Raw genomic sequence first — 22,828 nt, forward strand, 5'->3', positions numbered from 1 at the left:
CTAATCAGGGAAAGTTTCGAGATAGGCTCACAGTCCATAAATAAATCCACGTATTGCTTCTGGACTGACTGAGGTTAATAGTCCAAAAGGTTTATATGTAAATGAGGCATGGTGGCACCTAGGCCACATCCTGAGATTTAAGTCAGGAATTCAAAAACAGTCTTTTTGGCTTCGTCCTACTCTGCTAGCCAGTTAACTAAGTTCCTTATCTCTCCTCTCTTCTATCCTCATCCCGACTTTGTAATTAGATTTATGACATCTCAGAATTTTTTTTTTTTTTTTTTAATCATGAGTTATCAGCAGAGCTGCCTGCTCTGGCCAGGGGTCATTTAGCGCTCCTCTCTGAGCCCAGTTTCCTCAGTGGTGCTAGAGTCTTCTTGATCCAATCCTCATGTGATCCCTGGAAGTTTCAGAACTGTCAAAAGACCAGATCGAAACTAATTTAAACTAAACCTCTCAGCTTTATTTACAATTCTAAAGTGAAGCAACACTTCATTCCATAAACTAGAATGAGTGATCCAATGGTCTGAGCATAGGAGGTTGGTTTTATAGAGAGAGAAGGCTGAAGAAAGCAGAAACAAAGAGTGGTTGTCATTTCAAAGTTACTTTCCTTGTAAGGCAGGGGCAGGGAGACAGACTAATAATAGGAAAATAATCGATTAATATCCAGTTACTTTTTTTAAGTAAGGAGGGCAAAGAGAACTTTTTATTATTATCACATTCATTGAAACTGACCAGTTTGGGAAATTTGTTTGTTTCTCTCTCCTAACTTCTGATCATCAACTAAGTTTGACAACTAAGTTGAGTTTGGCGATACAGAACTTCAGCATGAGTCACTCCATTTTGGTTTTTGGTGTGGTCCATTGGGCCCAGTGTAGGAGTCTTGTCTTAAACAGCCACCTCCTATAATTCTTATTCAACAGACTCAAGAAGAAAACGTCTTCCTTACCCACTAGGATCTTTCATGATTGTAGGGCACTTTAAACCAGTGCCCACAAAAATGTCTGAACAGCTGAAGGTCAAAGAATGCATTAAACCAGCCATAATTAAATGCCAGAGTGCATGATCCAGGCAATAAATCCCATGGCTGTCAGGAGAAGCTGCTTTCCACAAAGATTTGCAGTATTCCACAGGGCAGAAGTTCTCTGAGGTCTTGTGCTTTATCTTTGAATTCCATGTGAATTTTGCATTCTGGGCCATTACCCATGTGGGCTTATTTTTCTACAGAATGGGCAAGACCCTCCTTAGCCTGGCTTTGCCTGAGCCTCTAGCCTCAACTGCATCTCCTTCTTCAGTCAAGGCCATGCCCCCACCACGAGACTTCTGAGAAGCCTCCCTGCCCCTGCCACAATCCAGAGTGGTGTCCATGGCCCCAAGAGGCTGTCACCTCCCTTTCTCTGTTGGTCCCACTCCACGCAAACCAGAGTACTTGGAAATGGTAATGGAAAGCCAACATACCCCTCCTCTCAGCCTAGGACATCCCCTCTGTGGAACGGGAGAAATGCCTGCCCTCCCAATGCAGTGCCTGGCAGTGACGCCCAAGTCACTGACCACTGTCATGCACAGCCAAGGACATTGCTACTGCGTGTCCTTTGTCAAGTATTAGTGTGGAGGTTTGGAACCTGCCTTCGCACAGGCCATCTAAGCACCAGGACGGGGGCTTTTCACCCCATGTCATTCCCACAGTGTATCCAACCCCAAAACCCACTGTCCAGCAGTCACTCCACCAGTTCCCAAGTGACAACAGTGAGCTGCCCAGATGTATGAATTCATGGCCAACTTCAGGGCTAGAGGCCAAATACTGACAGCACAGCTCTTTCCCCTTCTGGCTGCTCTTGGTCCTTCCCAGATGAATCCCTTCCTGTACAGCCCACCTAAACCCATGCTGCCCCTTGGCCCAGGTCAGCTAGCCCTCAGACTGATGTGGGCACTTGGCGTTCTCAGCAGGCTCTCCCCCATGGCCCTGGGCAGTGTAAGCTATCCCAGAATTACCAGGACTGGCTGGAACACACAGGCCTAGGGACAATGTGGTGACCACATGGACAAATATACCGACAACTGCAGAGATGCTGCCTCAGGGAGAGCCCCACATCATGTCTGCTGCTGCCAGAGGACCATCCTGGCACAGGCTGGAGAGTGGTTGTAAGCAGCCAGAGTTGCAAGGGAAGCTCAGAGGAAGTGTTATGGGCAGGGCCACCTCTTTACTATTGGGTGACCATTACATGCCCGACTGAGGGATGATGGCTGTGGGTCCTGGAGGGCACACAGTAGGCATCCAGACACCTGCAGTGGAGTACTGTGGGTACTGTGTGGGTACTCTGTAGGCCAGGACCACGATTTGGCATTGTGCTCATAGAAGGTGCCAGTCACCCTGAAAGAGCATAATTAGCTACTGAACAGGGCCGCTGATCCCCTGCATCTGGGTTAGCAGTAGCGAAGGGAAGCCCCAGGAGTCAGAGCTGCTCCTGTTTGCATCCCCAGGTCCCTCTGCATGACGAAACCAACCACCAGCCGGATGCCTGGGCTCAGTGAGACTTGCGCTTCCTTCATGGAGAAGCCACAGAGCAGTCAGGCTCATTATCGCAGTTAGTTAACAAACCACAGGGCAGCCCCAACTGACCTGGCACCTGGCCACCCTTACCATACCAAAACGGAGACATCCCCCAATCACTGAAATTCACAGGAGCCCTCCCACTCCTTGCCCACTGCAGCATAGAGGGGAGATGACGTGCTGGAGGCTTGGAGGTGGCCAGGCACTGGAGGTGAGAGGAAGCAGCAGGAGAAAAGGTACAAAGGGGCCTGGCGAGCTATGGGGACTGAGGCTCCAGCTTTAGCAAGATGGCCAGTTCCCCTATGAGGTAGCTGGACTCTTGGACTGCCCTGCAGGATCTCAGTTTTGTCTGTCTTCCTTCCCTTATTAAACCTTTTATCACAGCATGTTTGTTACATACAGAAGAATTTATATAATGTACCTAAGAAATAAATCATCATAAACACCTGTATCCCCAGTGCCCTCCTCCAGAATCAGGACATGATCAGAGCCACCATGAGCACCCCTGGTGCCATCCCTGGCCTCCCCCACCCAGAACCAGCCTCTGACTTAAATTTTCACATTTATCGTTCAAATTTTTTGATAATTTTTATATATATGTCACTGATTTCTCTTGGGTTTTGTTTACTTTGAAGAACATGATAAACACATATTCTGTGAAGTTTTCTTGATTTGTTTTCCCTAAAACATTGTATTCCTCCAGCTTGCCCGTGTTGGGAACAGCTGAGTAGTACGCCACCAGTGATGTGCACATGCTGTATGATGGATGTCTAGGGGAGTTACCAGCGGTGCTGCTATGAACAGTCTTATCTGCACCTCCTGACCAGATTTCTCTGAGCTGTTTCCCTTGGAGAGGAATTGAGGTGTCATGGGGTGTGTGCATGCTTAGCTTACCAGTGAAGACCCTAGACAATAACTGTCCCCATTCACATCCCCTAAGCAGCTGTTGGGAGTTAGCATTGCCCTGCATTCATGCCCAGCTGTTGCCAGATCTTTCATTCTTGTCATTCAAGTGCTATCGTATGATGGCTTAACATGCCATTACCTCAGTGATCAATGCAATGGAGCATTCTTCCATAGAGGAAAGAGGAGGTAGCTCCTGAAGCATTTGGTCAAGACCCAGATTTCAGGGCCTCCCCTTCTGCCCACTACCCCCTGGTACCGACCCCTCCTGATCGGGCAGCCATCTAAATCATCCAGTCTGGGTAACTAGCCTGGCTATTGTCCTTGGGTGGCTGGAGCTGGTGACAGATGGGAGCAGGCAATGCTTCAGCCTAGTAACTTGTACCTAGGAGGCATTGAGGTTTGCTGGAGGAGAGGACAGGACATTTGATCAAACCCTGGCCTGGGGAACTGAATAGAGGCTCTTTGCAGACCATGATCAAAGAAAGACTCAGGGCAGAACTGGGAGAAGCCCTAGGCATAGGGAGAGGCATATCCTCAGGGGGTTCAGTAACCACTGGAAGATCACATGTCCATAGCAGTTTGTTTCAGCACTGTGGACCTACACACTGAGCTGATGGTGCACATGCCATCTTGATTTGCCTTGGTATTCCTGGGAGAGGGCATCAACCCCACAGGTGGGTAGCCTCAGCAGGGACCTTCATCAAGAAAGGCAGTTCTCAAAGGACCCTCTGAACAGAATAGGAAAGGGATCATCTTCTGGCCCCAGATCACCATGTGGTATCCTTGCCTGCCCCCACAGCCCCCAATCCCCCTCTTCCTGCCATCCTCCAGGGATGCAGGAAGAGCCAGCAAGGTCAGAGAAAAACTCTGCTGAAAGACATCTTGGTGATTGATAGAGGCCAGGTGCCAGAGAGGGTCAGTGCCTCCCTTTCAATGTGTTCCTCTGCCCTTACAGCTATAGCTAAGCCTCAACCTCCCCTGCCCTGGTTGTCACCTTCCCAGGCCTGAGGTAGCTGGGGGAGAGTAAAAACCCCAGGACAAGAGGAGAAGCCATGCCCTGTGGGTGACTCTGAGCTGCAGTTCCCCCATGAAAACCACAGCACCTGGGCCCTCAACCAGGACACAGACCAGGCTGTGGACACTGCTCCCCCATGAGTGCCCCGCAACAGATCAAGACTTGACACACACTGTCCATCATTTGCCCAGGAGAAGTCCAAGGAAAGGCAGGGTACAGGGTTTGGAGCTGGAGGACCCGGCAGTAGCTGGCCAAGCTCCCTGTGTGCCTCGGGCTCCTCACTGCCTGACCCTAGAGGGTGAGTTGACACCTCTCTCTGTTTAATTGGAATCTCCAGATGCCCAGCCTGAACTGACCTGTGGCAGGGTTGCTGCAGTGCATCCCACCCAGGCTCAGACAGAGGCTGCTGTCAGAGAAGAGACATTGGCTCAGGAGAGCGGTAGGGACAGGATCAAGCTGGCCAGCCCTGGCACCCAAGACTTTGGGGGTGATGGTGCCACAGGCCAAGCTGAGCCAGACACCGCTGTGCCCTGGTATAGGAGCAAAAGTGTTGCTGGAAGGGAGCAGAAGCACCTCACAGCCTCAGCCCACACGCTACCCACAAGGACACTGGCTGAGCTGAGTAGACTCTGAAGTTGGCATGGTGTGAGCCGAGGGGTGAGGGCACAGTCACCCTGCTGCCCTGGGCTCCCACTTCCTGGTCTTTGTTCACATGGTTAGTTTGTGGCTGTTGAGCACCTGTTTGGGGCCACCAGGAATAGATGCTCTACCCTTCTGGTCCTCAGGCTACCATGTGCCCAGGAGTTGCTGCCATCAGCACAGATAGCAGGCCATGGGATGACCAGGGAGGGACAGGTGTGCTTCAGGAGGGCACCTGCTCTCTGGTCTTGGAGGGTGAAGGGGTGGGGCCTAGAGCAGAGAAGCTGACGCCTGCTCCAGGATGTGTCTGCCGCAGCTTCTCCAAGATAAAGGCAGCCCTGCCTCCTCGAGACTAGCCATGGCATGACCCCTGAGGCCATCATAGGCTCAGTCCTGGTGGGCACCTGATGCCAAGGCCCCCCCATAGCTTCCAGGGGGTTGTGTCCACCATGGGCCACTGCAGGAGAGCAGAGATCCCAGGCACAGGCCAAGTGGGCCTTGTCCACTTCCAGCCCTTGAGGACTGCCACCATCTGGCCCCAGAAAAGAATGACAGCCCCAAAAAGATCAGACCTTTTTCCCCACAGCTCAGTTACCACTTGGGAGTCCTTGTCCCTGGGTTACCCTCTACCCAAATTTTCTCCCTGTTGTTTCCTAGAAGCCCCTGAAGACATGACCAGGGTCTGCCGGATCCCAGGGAACATTGGGTGGATACAATCTGCCGTCTCCCTGGGCAGTGTCTGCAGATAGGACTGGCTTGCAGTCAGCCCCTGCAACCATCAGCCGGCTACCTTTCCTGTTCCAGAACTGCCACTTCCTGGAGTTTTCTGGATGGGTAGCCTGGTGTGGTATCCCACCACCTACGCCCTTGCCAGGCACTATGCCCAGCCCCTGGAGCCATCTTGCCCCTTGGTAAATGAGGGGTCAGATTAGGGCAGCTGCCAGCGCACCCTAAGAGGCACTAGTGCTCCCCACACATCTCCCAGCATAGTGTAAGGAGGGCAAACAAGTTGGGTGCTCTCGGGGCTTTAATGAGAACAGTACAGGTGCACTTCCTGTCACTGAGGAGGCCTACAGATGGGAAAGGCCCCTCCTGGAGTTTCTAAGAGATGTGAAGGTCTCAGTGGGCTCCTGCTACCTATCCTGGAGGACATGGTAGGCTGCTTGCTCCAAGCCCTGGTTCTTGGCGTGAGGCCTACCTGCCCCATTGTGTCCCATCCAAGAATACATCCATGGACACCACCACCACCACTGCATCCAACTGTAGGCAATTCTTGAAAGCTACTGTGTCCAGGAGGCCATGACTCTAGGACTACCTGGGTATGAAGTTTGGCAGAGAAAGTCTGATTGTCCCTCCTGAGGAGCCACTAGGCAGGAGGGAGAAGAGGTCAGGCATCACAGGGCACACCTTGGTGGTCCCACTTGGTACCTCTGTTCCTGGGATAGGTTCCTTCACATCTCGGACCCCAGGGATTTCCTATTCAGAAATGGCGTTCTGACAGCTAAACGCAGCAGTTAGTATCAGGGATGAAGTTGCTTGCCCCAGGTCCTGCAGTGGAGACCCATGTAGTCACAACCCTACTCTAGAACAGCCCCAGCCTCTTCCCCTCACACCTTACCACAAGCCTTACCTTCTCTCCCTGGTCTCCATCTCTTTGCAGGAAGTTCTACTACATCACCCTGCTGCGAGACCCTGTGTCTCGCTACTTGAGTGAGTGGCGGCACGTGCAGCGCGGGGCCACTTGGAAGACGTCACTGCACATGTGCGATGGGCGCACGCCCACGCCCGAGGAGCTGCCACCTTGCTATGAGGGTACAGACTGGTCGGGCTGCACACTACAGGAGTTCATGGACTGCCCGTACAACCTGGCCAACAACCGCCAGGTGCGCATGCTGGCGGACCTGAGCCTGGTGGGCTGCTACAACCTGTCCTTCATTCCTGAGGGCAAGCGGGCCCAATTGCTGCTGGAGAGCGCAAAGAAGAACCTGCGTGGCATGGCCTTCTTCGGCTTGACCGAGTTCCAGCGCAAGACCCAGTACCTGTTCGAGCGGACGTTCAACCTCAAGTTCATCCGGCCCTTCATGCAGTACAACAGCACGCGGGCGGGTGGCGTGGAGGTGGACGAGGACACCATCCGGCGCATCGAGGAGCTCAACGACCTCGACATGCAGCTCTACGACTATGCCAAGGACCTCTTCCAGCAGCGCTACCAGTACAAACGCCAGCTGGAGCGCAGGGAGCAGCGCCTCAAGAGCCGCGAGGAGCGCCTATTGCATCGCGCCAAGGAGGCACTGCCGCGAGAGGACACAGAGGAGCCAGGCCGTGTGCCCACTGAGGACTACATGAGCCACATCATCGAGAAGTGGTAGTGGTGGCAGCCGCTGGGGAGGCCTCACAGGGGCGGGGGTGACATGGGATGCAGACCAACACACAAAAGGGCCCACCCAAAACTGTTAAGGGAAGAATCCCAAACCCATTCATCAGAAGGCAGATGCATCCTGGAAAAAATGGAGTGGGGAAGAGGTGGGCCAGGTATGGCAGGTCTTGCTGTTTGCCACAGTCCAGAGGTCTGACGATGTGTGCAACCCTGTAGGTCAGAAGAAGGTGTGCTAAGATGCCCCAGGCATGTTGGGCATGGTAGGGCTTCTGGGTAGTTTGGCTCTTGGCCCTCCTGACCCCCATATCACTGTCACAACAGCCAGAAGTTTGGAAAAGAGACATTGGAGAGAGGATATGCCAGGTCAGGCATGAGTCCCACATCAACTATGCACCACTTGCACTCTCTTACCCTCTGTCCAGGCCAGGAGGGGGGAGAAACCAACTCCAAGCAACCAACCTGAAGCTTTTTAGCTTCTGGAGCCCTGATACCCCAGGACCTAGAAAGGTATCCCTGGGAACACAAGCAGCTGTCTCAAGTGTCCTCAGAACTGGAACTACAGGTTCACCCATCCATAGCTGCTTGAAGGTCAGGATCCACCCCAACTGAGGCAGAGGAGACTTGAATGTGGCCTCTGGGAAGCCCATTTCTCTCTCTGGCCCATGGTCAAAATTCAGTCTAGCCTGGTCTCTGGGAGTGACCACCCAGGCAGACCAGGCTCAGACAGCAAGGGCATGGGCCTTAAGAACTCTCCCTACCCCTGTTTTTTCTGATCCTCTGCCCCAAACCCATCACTGGGGCAATTAGTCAAGGGCTCACATACCACTGCTCCTACATCCCTGAGTGTAAAAGTACAATAACCTTCCGTTGGCTGGAAGGTGGGACCACAACTGCTGCTGGTGAGCCATACCCTGGGGCCTTGGTAGTTCTAGATGGCCAGGATGAACCATATTAGATCCAGATTTTCAACTAGGGTTGGAAGAAACAGCTCTGGTGACCTCTCTGGTGCCCAGATGCTCAGCCCTGGCTCTCTGTATTTCCCTACCCCTCACAAAGGCTGGCCAGGCCCTGTTTCTAGCAGCCCCACAGGCTAGCCAGTGGCCCTACTAAAAGCCATGTTGTAAACACTTGACCCGTGCCCTGTCCCCATTCACTCTAGGAGGCATAGGGGAGTCCTCACCTGAGTGTCAGGCACTAGATCTTCAGAGGGCGTGTGCATGTGCCCAGAGGCTGCAAGCTGACCTTGAAGCAGGACAGGGACCTCTTCCCTGCCCCTGGTTTCTCTTGGCCACCCTTGGTGTCCCACCATGGAATGAAGGAGTCAGTTGCCACAGGCAGGGGGCAAGGGACGTTTTGGTATCCAAAGGCATGATAGACTCTAGGTGGGCACCATCTTGCCCAGAGGCACCTCCCTAGTGAGTGGCCACACTGAGGAGGTAGGCGCCAAGGTGAGTTAGTGGGGTGGCTCTTTTAATGGGAGGTTGAGCCAATGTAGGGGGGATCAGTTCTGATGCTTGTCTTTGGGGTGGGCATGCTCCTAGGGAAAGGAAGGGGTGTGGGCCCTGCAGTCTCACAGGCCACAGGAAGTTTGCACCCAGTCTCAAGATGGCCTGTCCTTGGTGTGCTTCTGTGTGTGCGGGCCTGAGTATAGGATCTGTTTTGTACATATTGGAATATGTTTTAACTTATGCCCCACTGTCCCAACTCACATGGAAGCATGGGTCTCTCCTCAATATCTGCTGCATTTGGAAAATAACCCCATCTCAGGCCATCACCAGGCTGAGGCGCCCTCAGTTCCTCGGCTCTCCAATCTAGCACTTCCCACTCAGGCCACCTGCTTTGGGGGCAAAGCTTCCTTGTGCCCACAGAACCTAGGATGTTCCAGGACTCTGCCCACCAGGGGCTCTCCCCAGGGCTGAGAGGACAGAAGCAAGCAGGCAGTGAGCTAGCAACTTGGTCACAAGCACCCTACAGACCTGCAGATGTCCCCTTCTGGAGGGGGAGCCAGGGACAGCAGAACTGTCTGATCAACAAGTCTGAACTTTTTGGGAACTGGAACTGTTTAACTTGAACCCAGGAGCGTTTAAAGCTTTATTTATTTATAGCTTCTTATTAAAAAAAAAAAAAAAGTGTTGAGAAGAAATCTTTTGGTTATTCATACAAAAAAATGAGTTGATAATGGAAAGGCAAGTCATAATCATCTAATTGTTTTTGTCTAGGTTGAGAATGAATGTTAGCAGATGAAATAAACTCTGACAAGGACTGCTGTGTGCTGTGGTCTGTGGGGCAGAGCAGTCTCCAGCATGGTGGGGAAAGCATCCCTGAGCACAGGCGGTCTTCTTATGGGTCAGACGGCCCTGTAGGAGAACAGTAGCATGGAGTGAGATGTGTCAAGAGTAAAACTGGGATTGTCATCACCACAGAGAGGAACGATTTGTTAATCACTTATTACAGTATTTGGAAAGATGACAGCCAGATAAAGTGAGGCTGACAGGACTGGTGAGGCCACTTGGTTCCATTGGCAGTGACCTCTCTTCAACTTTTATTTGGAAGGACTTCAGATGACAGGCAGCAAGTGAATAGTTCACAGACACTGTGAGCTCTGGACTGGTTCCTTTTATGTTGCCAGTAACACGATACCACAGACTGCATGAGTTACAAAGGAAAGAGGTTTATTTTGGCTCATGGTTCTCGTCCAAGGTCAAGGGACAGCATCTGATGATGGCCTCACAGGCACAGTCTTTCCTGCCTTGTGGCACAGGGCATCACACGGCAAGAGAGGAAGCACGTGTGTATGTGTGTCCTCTGTTCTCTCTTATAAGGCCACCAGGAGTCATTAGGCTCCACCCTGAAGACCTTGTCTAATCCCACTCACCTCCAAAGGCCCCACCTGTGAAGACCATGGTCAGATAAGTTCCCACCCTCTGACACATCACAGTTGGGATTGAGTCCAACACAAGAAGGCTTGGGGACATGCTGCAACCATATCCAAACCATCGCCAGCCTGCAGTTAGTATGTTGTCACGTTTGTTCACTCTGTGCTCACACTTCCCGTTTGTCTCTTACACGCACACACATGCATGCTCATGTTTTTCTGAAACATTTGAGAACAGATTGTGCTAGTCAGAATACTCCACTCCTGAATGCTTCCACACTTACCTCTGAAGAGTAATATTGGGCTACAAAACTCAGCCCCACTTCACATCCCCAAAACTTAATATTGATATATTATTATGTAATAATCTATATCCAGAGTTTCCTATTGTCCCAAAGATGTCATCAGAAGGCTCTTGGAACCCCAGGACCTCACAATGCAGCTTTATGCCTCCCCTTAGCTCCTTCATCCAGGAAGCTCCATGCACCTTGCTTTGGGGTTGTTGTTTGCAATGCTGGGGATTGAGACAGGCTCTCACTAAGTTGATCAGGCTGGCCTCAAACTTGCAATCCTCCTGCCTCAGCCTCCCAAGTCACTGGAATTATAGGCCTGTATCACCATGCCCAGCATAATTATTATTTTTTTAATGTTGATATTTTTCACTAGTATAAGCCAGTTATCTCTTAAAAGGTCTGTACATATCTTGTTTCCTCGTGATTGGATCTGGTTAAACATCTTGGCCTGAACGGCAGGCAGGGGAGGTGGCTGTCTGGGTGAGAGCTCTGATGAGTTTGGTGCTCTGTTCTGCGGGGGCAGGAATGCCTGCTTCCTCCCCACTGGCTGCCTGCAGAGGAGGAGTGAGGAGAGCAGCAGGGAGCCCAGGCCAGCTCAGCAGAACCCCCAGGAGCTGGTCACCTGGGGGCTGTGCCTGCAATATCCTTCAGTAGTCAAGGAACCACAGCGACCACCTCCTGCCCACCAGCCTTTCTGGAAGAATCCAGGCACAAGCAGAACAGGAGGACAATGAAGCTGCCCCTTAGCCCAGCCGCAGCTTAAAACTGAAGACTTGTCTTCTTGAGCACCTGGGTCCTAGTAAGGAAGGGGCAGCCAGTCTAAGAGGCACTGCCACCAGGAGGGCTTCAGGCCCCCGGTGCTTCATTGGGAGGTTTTAAACTTTGAAGTCTGCCTGAGCCAGATTCAGGCGCTCCCGTCACCCCGGCCCTGGCTTCTCGCCGGGCACACTGCTCTGGGGGCTCCTGATGAGGTCAGGCCCACCGGCTGGCAGCGCCCTGAGCCCTCCAGGAACGCGGAGAAACATCTCCTTCCTCCTTAGGCCTCTGGGCTCGGACTCCACCCACACCCACCCCATGACCAGCTGCCATCAACCCAGGCCTGCTCTCTTCTCTCAGCCCTCACTTTTGCCACCAGGCCTTGCTGGTCCTCACCCCTCTCCGTTGGGGACACCTCTGCACACATGCTGCCCCTTTTTTTCCTCGAAGACGCTGGGTCCTGACTACCCCTCCCAGGCCTGGTCTCACAGGTGCCTAGCTTGGGCCCCTGATCCCCTTAACAGAGGCATAGAGAAAGCCTGTCCCCTGGCCAACCGCAAGAGGATGGGAGCCCCAAGTCCCCTCCAGGACCGTGCACATGGTCTTGGGTGCCGTCAAGATCAGAAGGCGTCCCGGAGGATGCTGGGTGCATCAATAACAGGGCTGCTTTTCCCAAGGGGCCTCGCCTCACGAGTTCAGGGGGACCCTCCTCTCGTGGGAAAGCCTGGTCTTGCAGACCTCCCAGTGTGCTGCAACAGCAGAGACCTCTCGGGAATTGTTTTGTCAGTGAGGACTGGATTCCAGCTGGACCTCTGGGCTGCTCATTTTCTTCTCTGTCAAATGGGAATTCTGCTGGGGATCCAGCATCCTTACGTCCAGGGTAGGAGCTGAGCCTGGCAAGGTCTTTACCCTGGCCCCACTCCTGCCACAAAGGCCGTCTCCAGCCCTGGTTAGGTGGACAATCCCCGGGAGGGTTTACTCAAAGCAGAGAGTCCTGGTGTACCCAGGACCAGTGGATCAGACCCACTGCTTGGGCCACTGTTCAGCAAAACCGCGTGGACCCTGTCTCTCTTAAGGGCACACCAGAGGATCAGCCTCATTTCCTTTTCTTTTCTTGCAGCACTAGGGATTGAACCCAGGCCCTCACACATCCCAGTCTGAGCTGCACCCCCAGCCCTTCTGGTTATTTATTTTGAGAGAGATTGTGAGAGTCTCGGTTGCTGAAACTGGACACAAACTCCTGTCTCAACTTCCCAGATCTCTGGAATTACAGGTGTGCACCACTATGCCCAGCTCTTTTCTCCCCTTTTTTTCTCCCCAAATTGCTGAGAATTTCCCACCCCGCCCGATCCAGCCATCTCATTTCCTGCCCTCAGGAGCTGGGTGGGTCCCTGTCCAGTCTTCTCCAAACAGACACCACCTGCCCCGTTGCCACTGCACCTCCCACTGCCTCCAGCTTCCTGCCTGACAGACCAGACCAGACCTCTCCCAGCCAAGCCCACCCGGGCCCCCTGGTGGGAGCAGGGTTCCTGGGGCAGGAAGGTCTAGACTCACACAGCCCTGCCCAGACTTGCAGGAAACCTGCCCTTTTTAAAGAAACCCCTCACATCCCATTCCCTCCGAAGGATGCTTTACATTTTTTCAAAATGTGTCCATTCCAGTGCTGCCTGCCGGCTTGAACCAGCCTGTAGGGCCCCTCCATGCTCCTCTGCTTACCCTTCACTCTGGGTAGCATCAGACCCAGGGCGCGCTCAACCCCTAGCGGTGACAAGTTACCCACACAGGGTCCCCCGGCCACCTCGTCAGGGTCTTGGCCGAGATGCCAGTCTGTCCTCACTGGCTCCCCTCGGGGTTTCCAGGGAACTCAGAACTCAGGGTCTCCCCTGTTGGCTCAGGTGAGGCACGGGGACCCCTCCTCGGGAACGTCTGTCCCGTCCAAGGCTCTGCTGTCGAGCCCCCGCCTCAGCTCAGGTTTCTAACTCCCCGACTCCCCTGAAGGAATGCGCCACCTGGCCTCCTGGATTCCCCTGCGGCTGGCCTGGGCGTCCAGCCTGGCAGCTCCCAGCCCACCCACCTGTTCCCACTGCCTCAGCCCCCGCAGGGACCGTGTGTCCTCCCTCCCTCTCTGCCCTGAGTCCCCAAGCTCCGGCACCCTGGCAGCTTCCCCCGTCCTCCCTCTTCCCTGCCCTCCCCCTTCCCCTCCGGCTCCTCGGAGCCCTGATTTCTATGTGAGAGGCAGCCTGGGGACTTTGGAAAACACTTTTCTTTTTCAAACAAAAAGCCAGGCATTCAAGACACAGAGGCTAAAACTCCAGGGAGTCGGCTGGGCTGGGGCCTCTGGCTCCAGCTCAGCAAAGCTTCTTTGTTCCCAATGGTACCCGCCCTTCCCGAATCCCTACGCCAGCCCAGGGCACTTCAGGCAATATTGTTGCTGAGATGCTGAATGACAAGGGCTTGGTGTCTTCAGTCCCCTCTCCAGGGAGTGGTGTGGTGTGACAAAGCCTTGTGGGAGCAGGAAGAGCCGGGAGGGACCCTTGGTTCTAGAGGAAGGGCTTGGAGGGGAATTGGGCCTAACAAGGGCCTGCCTGTGTCACTCATAGAGTCTCATTCAGGAGGCAGTTCACCGTTCAGCCTGAACGGTGTTTCCAGAGGGTGTCCAGAGGTACTGCTCAGGAAGTAGCCTGAGGGTTCTGCCCATTTTCAGCTGGCTCTCCATGCAGTATGGGAGTTTCCACTTGAGAGGGTTTGAAGCAGAACCTGCTAGCTGGGTCAGCTCCTGGTAGCTCCGTGTATCAGTGGGCAAGCCTCCACTTCCCAGTCGCCCTTACAATGAGATGTGGCTTCACCACTGTTAACAAAACTCGGTCCTCATGCCCAAAACCAATCCAATAGTAAAGATGAGGTTTTCAGGAAAAGGAAAAAGGAGTTGTATTGCTTTGCTAGCAAAGGAGAAACACAGGGACTCCCATCCCAGAATCTGTGATTCTGCCCGTCACAGGGAACAGGGGCTTTTTCAAGGGGTGATTTGAAGGCTACATTCCAGATGTTCCCAGTCTGGAGATGTAATCCACTTGCTAATTTGAGAGATAGTCATTTCTTAGATCTTCTGGTGCCATTCCCAAAGTCTGAATTACTTCATTTCACAGTGGCAGAGCATCAAGGGCTGTATTTAGAGCATAAAATGGATCGCTGTCACACCACTGTCCTCTGACCAACAGGGTATCAGAGGAAATGTCACTTGGTTCTTAAGGAAAGAATCTTGAAAGAGGAACAGCTGGCCTTGTTTCTTCTTTCCTCCTATCTAATGACTAGACTGAGGATGTGATGGCTGGAGCTCAAGCAGCCATATTGGACCATGAAGTATGAGTCATATATTGAAGATAGTAGAGCAACAATATAGGTCCCTGATGATTGTAAAAACACTCTAACAGCTTTGGGTCACCCACATAAGACTTTACTTGTGTACAAGAGAAGTAAACATGTACCTTGTTGAAGTCACTGTCCCTTGGGGTTTCTGTCATTCTCAACTAAACCTTATCTTAACAATGGTGTACTACATGGCAGTATCACTAAAGATCCAATTATTGCAAAGAAAACACAGTTGAAAGGGACAACCCAAGTAACACCACATTCTATCCACACTGCTGGAGATTACTGCTTACAGCCTGCCCACCTGGTGTTCCTGACCTCATTTATTTGGAAGCATTAACATGCAGAGAATGGAAAGATATTTTTCCATTTTTACCTTTTAAATTTTAAATGTGAATGAATTACCTATTCAACACTATGTGAATGAAAATAAAAACTAAAGGAAAGTGTTCTTAAAGTTACAGAATGATGCCAGGGTGGGACTCAAACTGGAGGAATGAAAGAAAGATAAAAACTTTACCTAACATTTTGTATATTTTAATTAGAGAGTAAGAGGACCAAAGGAAAATTGTCACTCCTGGGTGATAGATGATAGTTTTAGCTATATATTTATATATAAATATTTTATAATGCTATGTTAATAATATAAATAATAGAAAATGTAAAAATTCTTTGTACTTTCCTGCGTGATCTTATGTCTCAGTGATAATTGTTAAAAGTCTGGCTGGAGGCAAAAGTTAAGGTTAAAATTTAGCCTTCTCCTGAGGCAGGAAGGGGCACTATCACCTGGGTCCAAGAACTCCCAGGATGTGAACAGAGGACCCGGGTTGTATGAGAACTGAGTCACCATGGCTCACGGGGACAGGGGACAGAGGAGGCAGGCATGTGTGGCCGGGCTGCCGCGCTTTGAGCACCTGATTCCATTATTTTGCTAGATTCGTCAAAAAAGCAAGCACCACACCAGTTCTCACTCTACCAGAGAACCCCAGCCTCCCCCTACCCATCCATGTGTCCTCTTCTCCAGAGTCCTCCTGAAAGGGTCCTCCTCAGGTGTCCGGAAGGTGCCACAAGCCCACAAGGAGCGGTGCTGCTGGATGAGGAAAATTCCATCTGAGCAAGCTACTGCAGGCACGCGACCTGTGCCTTAGAGGAAATGCCCCGCCTCCGGGTCACAGGGATTGGCCAGGAGGTGGTCACATGGCCCAAGCAGACCCAAACAGATCATGCCCTAGCATGTTCTTGTAGAAACTCAGAAGCCCGTTCTCCTTTGTCTCAAACTCCAAGGCAGAGCCTGAGAGCCTCTTGGCCTGGGCGGTGGTGCTTGCCTGTAATCCTGGTGCGTCAGGAGGCTGAGGCAGGGGGAATGCAAGTTTGAGGCCAGCCTGAGCAATTTAGTGAGACTGTCTCAAAAAAATAAAAGGGCTGAGCCAGTGCAGTGTGGCATGCCTGTAGTCCCAGGGGCTCAGGAAGCTTAGGCAGGAGGCTTGTGGGTTGGAAGCCAGCCTTAGCAATTTATCTAGGCCCTAACTTGCTGGTAGAGCACCCCTGGGCGCAAACTCCAGGACCACTAAAAAAAATAAAATAAAATAAAGCCCTAATTAGCACCACATTATCTGACTCTCAAGGTACCACCCCAGCGGAGCTGCAGGCCTGGGATCCAGCTATCTCTGGGGCCCGTGCCTCCCTACCTGCCCACAGTCTGGCTGCGTGAACCCTGAGGTATCGCTATTGTTCCTTCGCGACTGGACTCTGGGGTTTTACCACCCGCAGTGTGTCTGGTGCAGGGTCTGAGTGATACCGCTGTTTACGGGTGACGAGTTCTGCTCCTTCTAATGTTGAAGATTGAACACTAGAGAAGCACGCCAAGGCAAGCATGTTAAGCAGGTTTTATTTAAAGGTAATTATTATACAGACTTCTCCCGGCAGGCCATGGCTGATGTTCTAAAGTCCCAAGAAGTGAGCGCACCCTACATCTTTTATAGCTTAAATTCTCTTTTGTTCTCCAGTTCTCTCCCCCCTTATCTCTCCTTCCTGCCTACGTGACTAGGCCTGGTTTTTCATTAAGTGAGAAGCCATGGGCAGGGGGAGGGCCAAGGTGATTCAGGCAGGCAAGGGCCCAGGGGGCATTAATTAGCAGCTCCTTGCTTGCAGTCCCTGATAAAGGAAGGTAAATTTGGTGATCAGTGGGCTCCGGAGATCCTTGACATTCCATTCTTCCAGGTGCAGTCTCCAACTTCCAGAGGCAGATGATTTTATAGCCTCCATTTCCTCGATTTGACCCGATCCCCTATTTCTACACTAACTACCTGTTCCCAATTCTGGCTTCATGAGGACCAGGCGAGGAGGCCTCCAAGGGCTCCCGCTGTTGCCAGAGCCGTCAGAGCACCACAGCAGTTGTCGTTTTGCCCCATCAAGGACCCTTGCTCAAGACCAAAGAGCCCAGGAGCCAGAGGAAGTTTCCAGCATTCCTTTATAACATGCCACTTCAGGAGGCTGTTTTCTGGGCTCTGTCTGTAGCTGCTCTCCTCTGAGCAACTGGAAGCACTGCTGGCCTCCCTGAAAGTCAGACCAACAAAGTCACAGACACTAGCTGAGGTGCTCCATTGCTCTCCTGCCTTCAGTCACAGTCCGACTTCTGTAGGAAACCCAGCCACAGGTTTCATACTCCAAGGATCCAACTGACCTTTGATCAAAAAGATATTTTTTAAGAAGGTCCTGAATATGTAGACTCTTGTCTTGTCCCCAAACAATACACTACATCCTATTTACATGTGGTTACATTGTATCCGACACTATAAGTAACCCAGAGATGACAAAGTAAATGGGAGGACGTGCCCAGATTCTAATGCAAGCACTATGTCATTTCACGTGGGGGACTTGGGCAAATGCAGATTTGGGTATCCAAGGAGGGCTCCTGGTACAGAGGATACAGAGAAACAACTGCATAGTTATTTCTGTTTTTATCTTTATTTTTTTCCCTTCTTACTTTGGGTTTATTTTACACCTGTACATATGCACTTTTTCTAGGTTCTTGAGGTTTGAGCTTATAGTTTACGTTTGAAACTTTTCCTCTTCTCTAAGGTCAGCATTTTGGGCTACAGATTTCCCTCTCAGCACCGTTTCAAGTGTATTCCATGAATTTCAATGTTACATATTCGTTTTCATTCAATGTGTGTTTTGTTTTGTTTTGTTTTGTTTTGTTGAGACTTCCTCTTGGATTCATGGATTGCTCAGAAGGATACTTAGTTTCCAAATGTTTGGAGATGTTTCTGTTATCTTTCTGTTATTGATTTCTAGTTTTATTCCATTGTGTCAGAGAACACCCACTACATGATTCCAATTATTTTACATTTGTTGAAATTCATTTTCTCGCCAAGCATATGCCCTATCTCAGTTTATGTTCCATGAGTACTTGAAAAGATGTGTGCCGCTCGTTTTAGGTGGAGCATTGTATAAATATCAATTAAGACTGTTAGGTGTTTGTTTCTTCTATAATTTTGTCAATTTCTGTCTCATCGTTCTATCAATTTTTTATTTTTAAATGTTTCATTTTTAAACTTCTAAAGACATCAAAATTTAAAAACCAAAATATTTTACCTAGCAAATATTCAAAGATTTTTAAAAATTTGTTCTTTTTAGGTATAGATGACAGTAGAATGTGTTTTGACATATTAGACCTACATGGAATACAACCTATTCTAATTAAGATCCCATTCTTGCAATTGTACATGTTGAGGAGTTTCACTGGCTGTGTATTTATATATGGACTTAGGAAAGTTCTGTCTGATTCATTCTACTGTCTTTCCTGTTCCAATGCCCTCTCCCTTCCCTTTGTTCCCCTTTGTCTAATCCAATGAACTTCTGTTCTTCCCTCACCAGCACTTACTGTGTGTTAGCATCCAAATATCAGAGAGAACATTCAGCCTTTGTTTTTTTTTTTTTTTGGGGGGGGGGGGGACTAGCTTATTTCACTTAGCATAATAGTCTCCAGTTCCATCCATTTACTGGCAAATGCCATAATTTCATTCTTCTTTATGACTAATATTCCATTGTGTATAGATACCACATTTTCTTTATCCATTCATCTGGTTGAAGGGCACATAGCTTAGTCATTGTGAACTGAGTTGCTACAAATATTGATGTGACTGTGTCACTGTACTATGCTGATTTTAAGTCCTTTGGGTATGTATCAAGGAGTGGGATGACTAGGTCAAATGGTGGTTCCATTCCAAGTTTTCTGAGGAATCTCCATACTGCTTTCGAGAGTGGGTGCTTCAATTTACAACTCCACCAACAGTGTATGAGTGAACCTTTTTCCCTATATCCTCTGCAACATTCATTGTTACTTGTATTCTTGATAATTGTCATCCTGACAAAAATGAAATAGAACCTCAATGTGGTTTTAATTTGCATTTATCTAATTGCTAGGGATGTTGAACACTTTTTCATATATTTGTTGGCCATTTGGATTTCTTTTGTGAAGTGTCTGTTCAGTTCTTTGCCCATTTGATTGGGTTATTTTGGTTTTTTGGTGTTAAGTTTTTATCTGAGGTGCAGGTGGCAAAGATTTTTTTCCCATTCTGTAGGCCCTCTCCTCATGTTCTTGATTGTTTCTTTTGCTGAGAAGAAGCTTTTTACTTTGATACCATCCATTTATTGATTCTTGATTTTACTTCTTGTGCTTTAGGAGTCTTGTTGAGAAAGTCAGTTTCTAACCCGACATGATTGAGAGTTGGGCCTATATTTTCTTGTAGCAGACACAGCGTTCTTCTATTGATTTTTCAGAGAAGGACCTTGTAATCTCCAACTGTAATTGTGAATCTATGTATTTCTGTTCTGTCAGTTTAATTTCACATATTTTACCATTGCCTGACTGATACATGCACATCTAAGATCTTGGTAACTTCCTGGTGGACTGTGACCCTTTTAGCATAATATTGTCCCTCACTGTCTCTGAAAGCCACCTTTGCTCTGGAATATACCTTCTACTATTATTATAACCACTACTGCTTTCTTTTGATTAATACTTGCATCATATACCTTTTTTAATCTTTTTACCTTCAAACTGTCTATATTGCTTTTTTGTCCTTTTTACTTTCAAAGTGTCTATATTTCCTGGAGGCAGCATAAAGTTGGGGCCTATTTTTTAAAACTTTCTGTCAATTATTGCCCTTTTGAGGGAGTGGAGGTACTGGGGATTAAACCCAGGAGAGTTTTACCACTAAGGTAAATCCCCAGCCCTTTTTATTTTTTTATTTTGAGACAAGGTCTTGATAAGTTCCTTAGGGCCTCACTAAGATGCTGAGGCTGGCCTCAAACTGCAATCCTCCTGTATCAGCCTCCCAAGTTTCTGGCATGCCCCACCATGCCCAGCCAACTATTGCCTTTTAACTGGTGTATTTATACCATTTACATTTAGTGTAATTATTGGTGTGTTAAATATAGCTTAAGTCTGAGTTCTGTTTGATTTTCCATCTGTTTCTTCTTTTTTTCTATTTTTTCCTTGCTTTGCTGTGGGTGAGTTGAACATTTTATAACAATTTTTATTTATCTTTATTGATTTTGAATATATCTGTATGTATAGCTATTCTAGTGCTTGCTCTTCTATTACATATACATAATTTAGCACAATCTTTACCAGTTTGAGTATAGAAACCCTACCTCCCCCATCTCTTCCTCCCATGTGTAATTGTCTTAATAAACATTTTCCTACATACATTTAGAATCACTTCAGAGTTATATTTTTGCTTCAGTTGTCAAATATAATTTAGAAAACTCAAGGAGAGAGGAAAGTCAGTTGTATTTGCCCATATTCTTTCTCCCTTCCTGGTGTTCCTAGGCTCCTTCTTTTATTGTTTCTTTTCTGTTCAGTGACCTTCCTTCAGCCATGCCTTTAAGTGTGCTATTAACAACTTCTCGTCTTATTTGAGAATTTGGTGGCTCATTCCTGAAAGATATTTTTGCTGGGTATAGTATCTTGGATTAACAGTTCTTTTCATTTAGCACTTGAAAACTATGTGCCATTTCCTTGTGGCCTCTGGTTTCTGATGAGAAATGCACCGACATTTGGATCTTTTTGCCTCTATAGGTAATGTGGAATTTTTTCCCCTCCTTCTGGCTACTATTAATATTTTTTTCTTTAGTTTTCAGAAGTTTAATTATGTTGTCTTGGAATGATTTCTTTGTGTTTATCTGGTTGGGTATTCACTCAGCTTCCTAAATGTGTAGATTCATGCCTTCTGCCAAATTTGAAAAGTGTTCAGCCAGTGTATGTACGTGTGCTTTGCAGGTCTGCTCTCTTTCTTCTCTCCTTCCAGGACTCCAATGACACTAAGATCTTGTTGAGCTCTGTTCAGTTTCCTTAAAACTTTTCTTTTTGTTGTTCAGATTGAGTAGTTTCGATCACTTGATCTTCCAGCTCCCTGATTCCTCCATCCTTCCATTCTGCTCTTGAGCCTATCTGAGCTTTTTATTTCAGTCATTGTGTTTCAGTTCTGAAATTTCCATTTGGTTCTTTTTTATAACTTCTGTTTCTTTGCTGAGACATCCTATTTTTAGATTTCAAGAGAATTTATAATAATTCATTGAAGCATTCTTTTCATGGTTGCTTTAGAAATCTTTGTTAAGTGGGTTGTCTGATAATTGTAACATCTCTGTCCTCCTGGTGTTGACATCTATTGATTGTTCTTTTTCACTCAGCTTAAGACTTTCCTGGCTCTTGACATCATGAGTGATCTTCCATTGGAACCTGGACATTTTTACATTACGTTACTCTGGATCTTATTTAAACCTTTTGTGTTGCCTAGATGTCATTTTTAACACTGGCAGGGATATGGGAGGGGGACTTATTTCTTTCAGGTGGACATAGAAAACTAGGCTCCCCATGGCCTCTCTCAGTACCTGAGGTGGGGCCTCCTTGTAACTGAAACCTGGGAGAGGACTTGAATCCAGCTAGTGGGGAGAAAAGTTCTGGACCCTACTTTGCCTTCTCTGACAGCACCCCAGCAGGGGTGTTAGGGTGCCCTGTTAGAGTGTAGGTTCCCCACTTGGCCTTTACCAGTTGGGAATGGGATAGGGCCACAGACTTTTCTGAGGTATTTAGCTGGAGTAGAGTGGCTATTTAGTGGAGTAGAGTGGAGTAGACTAAGGCTTTCATGGTCTTTTGGTGAGAACAGAGACTTTCTTGGATTTTTTATTTTTTGTCTGCACCCACGGGCATTTCTGGGTTCCTTGTTGATTCTGCTCCAAGGATACATGAGGATAGATGAGGCAAAAAGAAAACCCAGTAACTTGTCACGAGGTCATTCATCAGGTCTCAAGGACCCTAGCCACTGCTGTTCCTGTGCTCTTCTCTCCACCTTTCAGAACTCAGTTTTAGTTTGCAGGAGAAGAAGGGAAAAGCACATCTACTCCATATTTCAGAAGCAGAACTACTCTATCCAGAAGAATTTTATTTTAACCTAACTGAGTATTTATTTCTTCATTTATGGTAGTGCTAAGGGCCAGGGCCTTGCACATGCTAGGCAATTGCTCTACCAATGAGCTACACTCCCACCCCCCACGCTGAGTTATTCTTAACCAGAACAGGCACCACATTTCCTTTGGTGGACCTAAGAGAGGCTCCATTTGAAGACCCTCCAGACTCAATCACTGAGAACATTGATGTGAGGATATAAAGAATTGCCATGTCCAGTCCTTGGTGTCCCCACCTTTAGCCATTCAGGATGTTGCTTGCAGCAAACATTAGCTGGTGACCCAAATCTCTGTCCAGGTGCTCCCAACATGCCTAGTACGTTGGACTCTTCCAGCAAGGAGGAGAACCAGTGCTCCTTCCAGGCTGGTGCCATCTTTTGGAGCAAAACCCACTACCATCTTCCCCCTCCAATCACCTATTTTGCTTGTTTTCTGAGTTCCTTTGAGAATCTATCCTTGGAAGCCCTGTATGGCTTCTCCTGCATGGGACCTGGCCTCCCCCCAGGGTTGATCCACTGCAGGGCCTTGTCACAGAGGGCCAGATTAGTTAGGGATCACACCAAGAGGGGTGCTG

General features: G+C 49.0%; 2 protein-coding genes across 2 annotated transcripts in view; one reads left to right on the forward strand and one right to left on the reverse strand.

The window, feature by feature from the left end:
• HS6ST1 (heparan sulfate 6-O-sulfotransferase 1) overlaps nt 1-9,750 on the forward strand; it is a 48,362-nt gene extending 38,612 nt beyond the window's left edge. The window contains exon 2 of the mRNA XM_079130499.1: nt 6,772-9,750. Within this exon, the coding sequence (XP_078986625.1) occupies nt 6,772-7,480 (709 nt within the window). The 3' untranslated portion in view covers nt 7,481-9,750. The remainder of the gene's footprint in view (nt 1-6,771) is intronic.
• Nucleotides 9,751-14,501: 4,751 nt separating this feature from the next.
• UGGT1 (UDP-glucose glycoprotein glucosyltransferase 1) overlaps nt 14,502-22,828 on the reverse strand; it is a 170,597-nt gene continuing 162,270 nt past the window's right edge. The window contains exon 42 of the mRNA XM_079130425.1: nt 14,502-14,512. The gene's annotated coding sequence lies outside the window, so the exon portion shown is untranslated. The remainder of the gene's footprint in view (nt 14,513-22,828) is intronic.

This window comes from Sciurus vulgaris (genome assembly GCF_902686455.1).
Source record: "Sciurus vulgaris genome assembly, chromosome: 3".
NCBI lineage: Eukaryota > Metazoa > Chordata > Mammalia > Rodentia > Sciuridae > Sciurus > Sciurus vulgaris.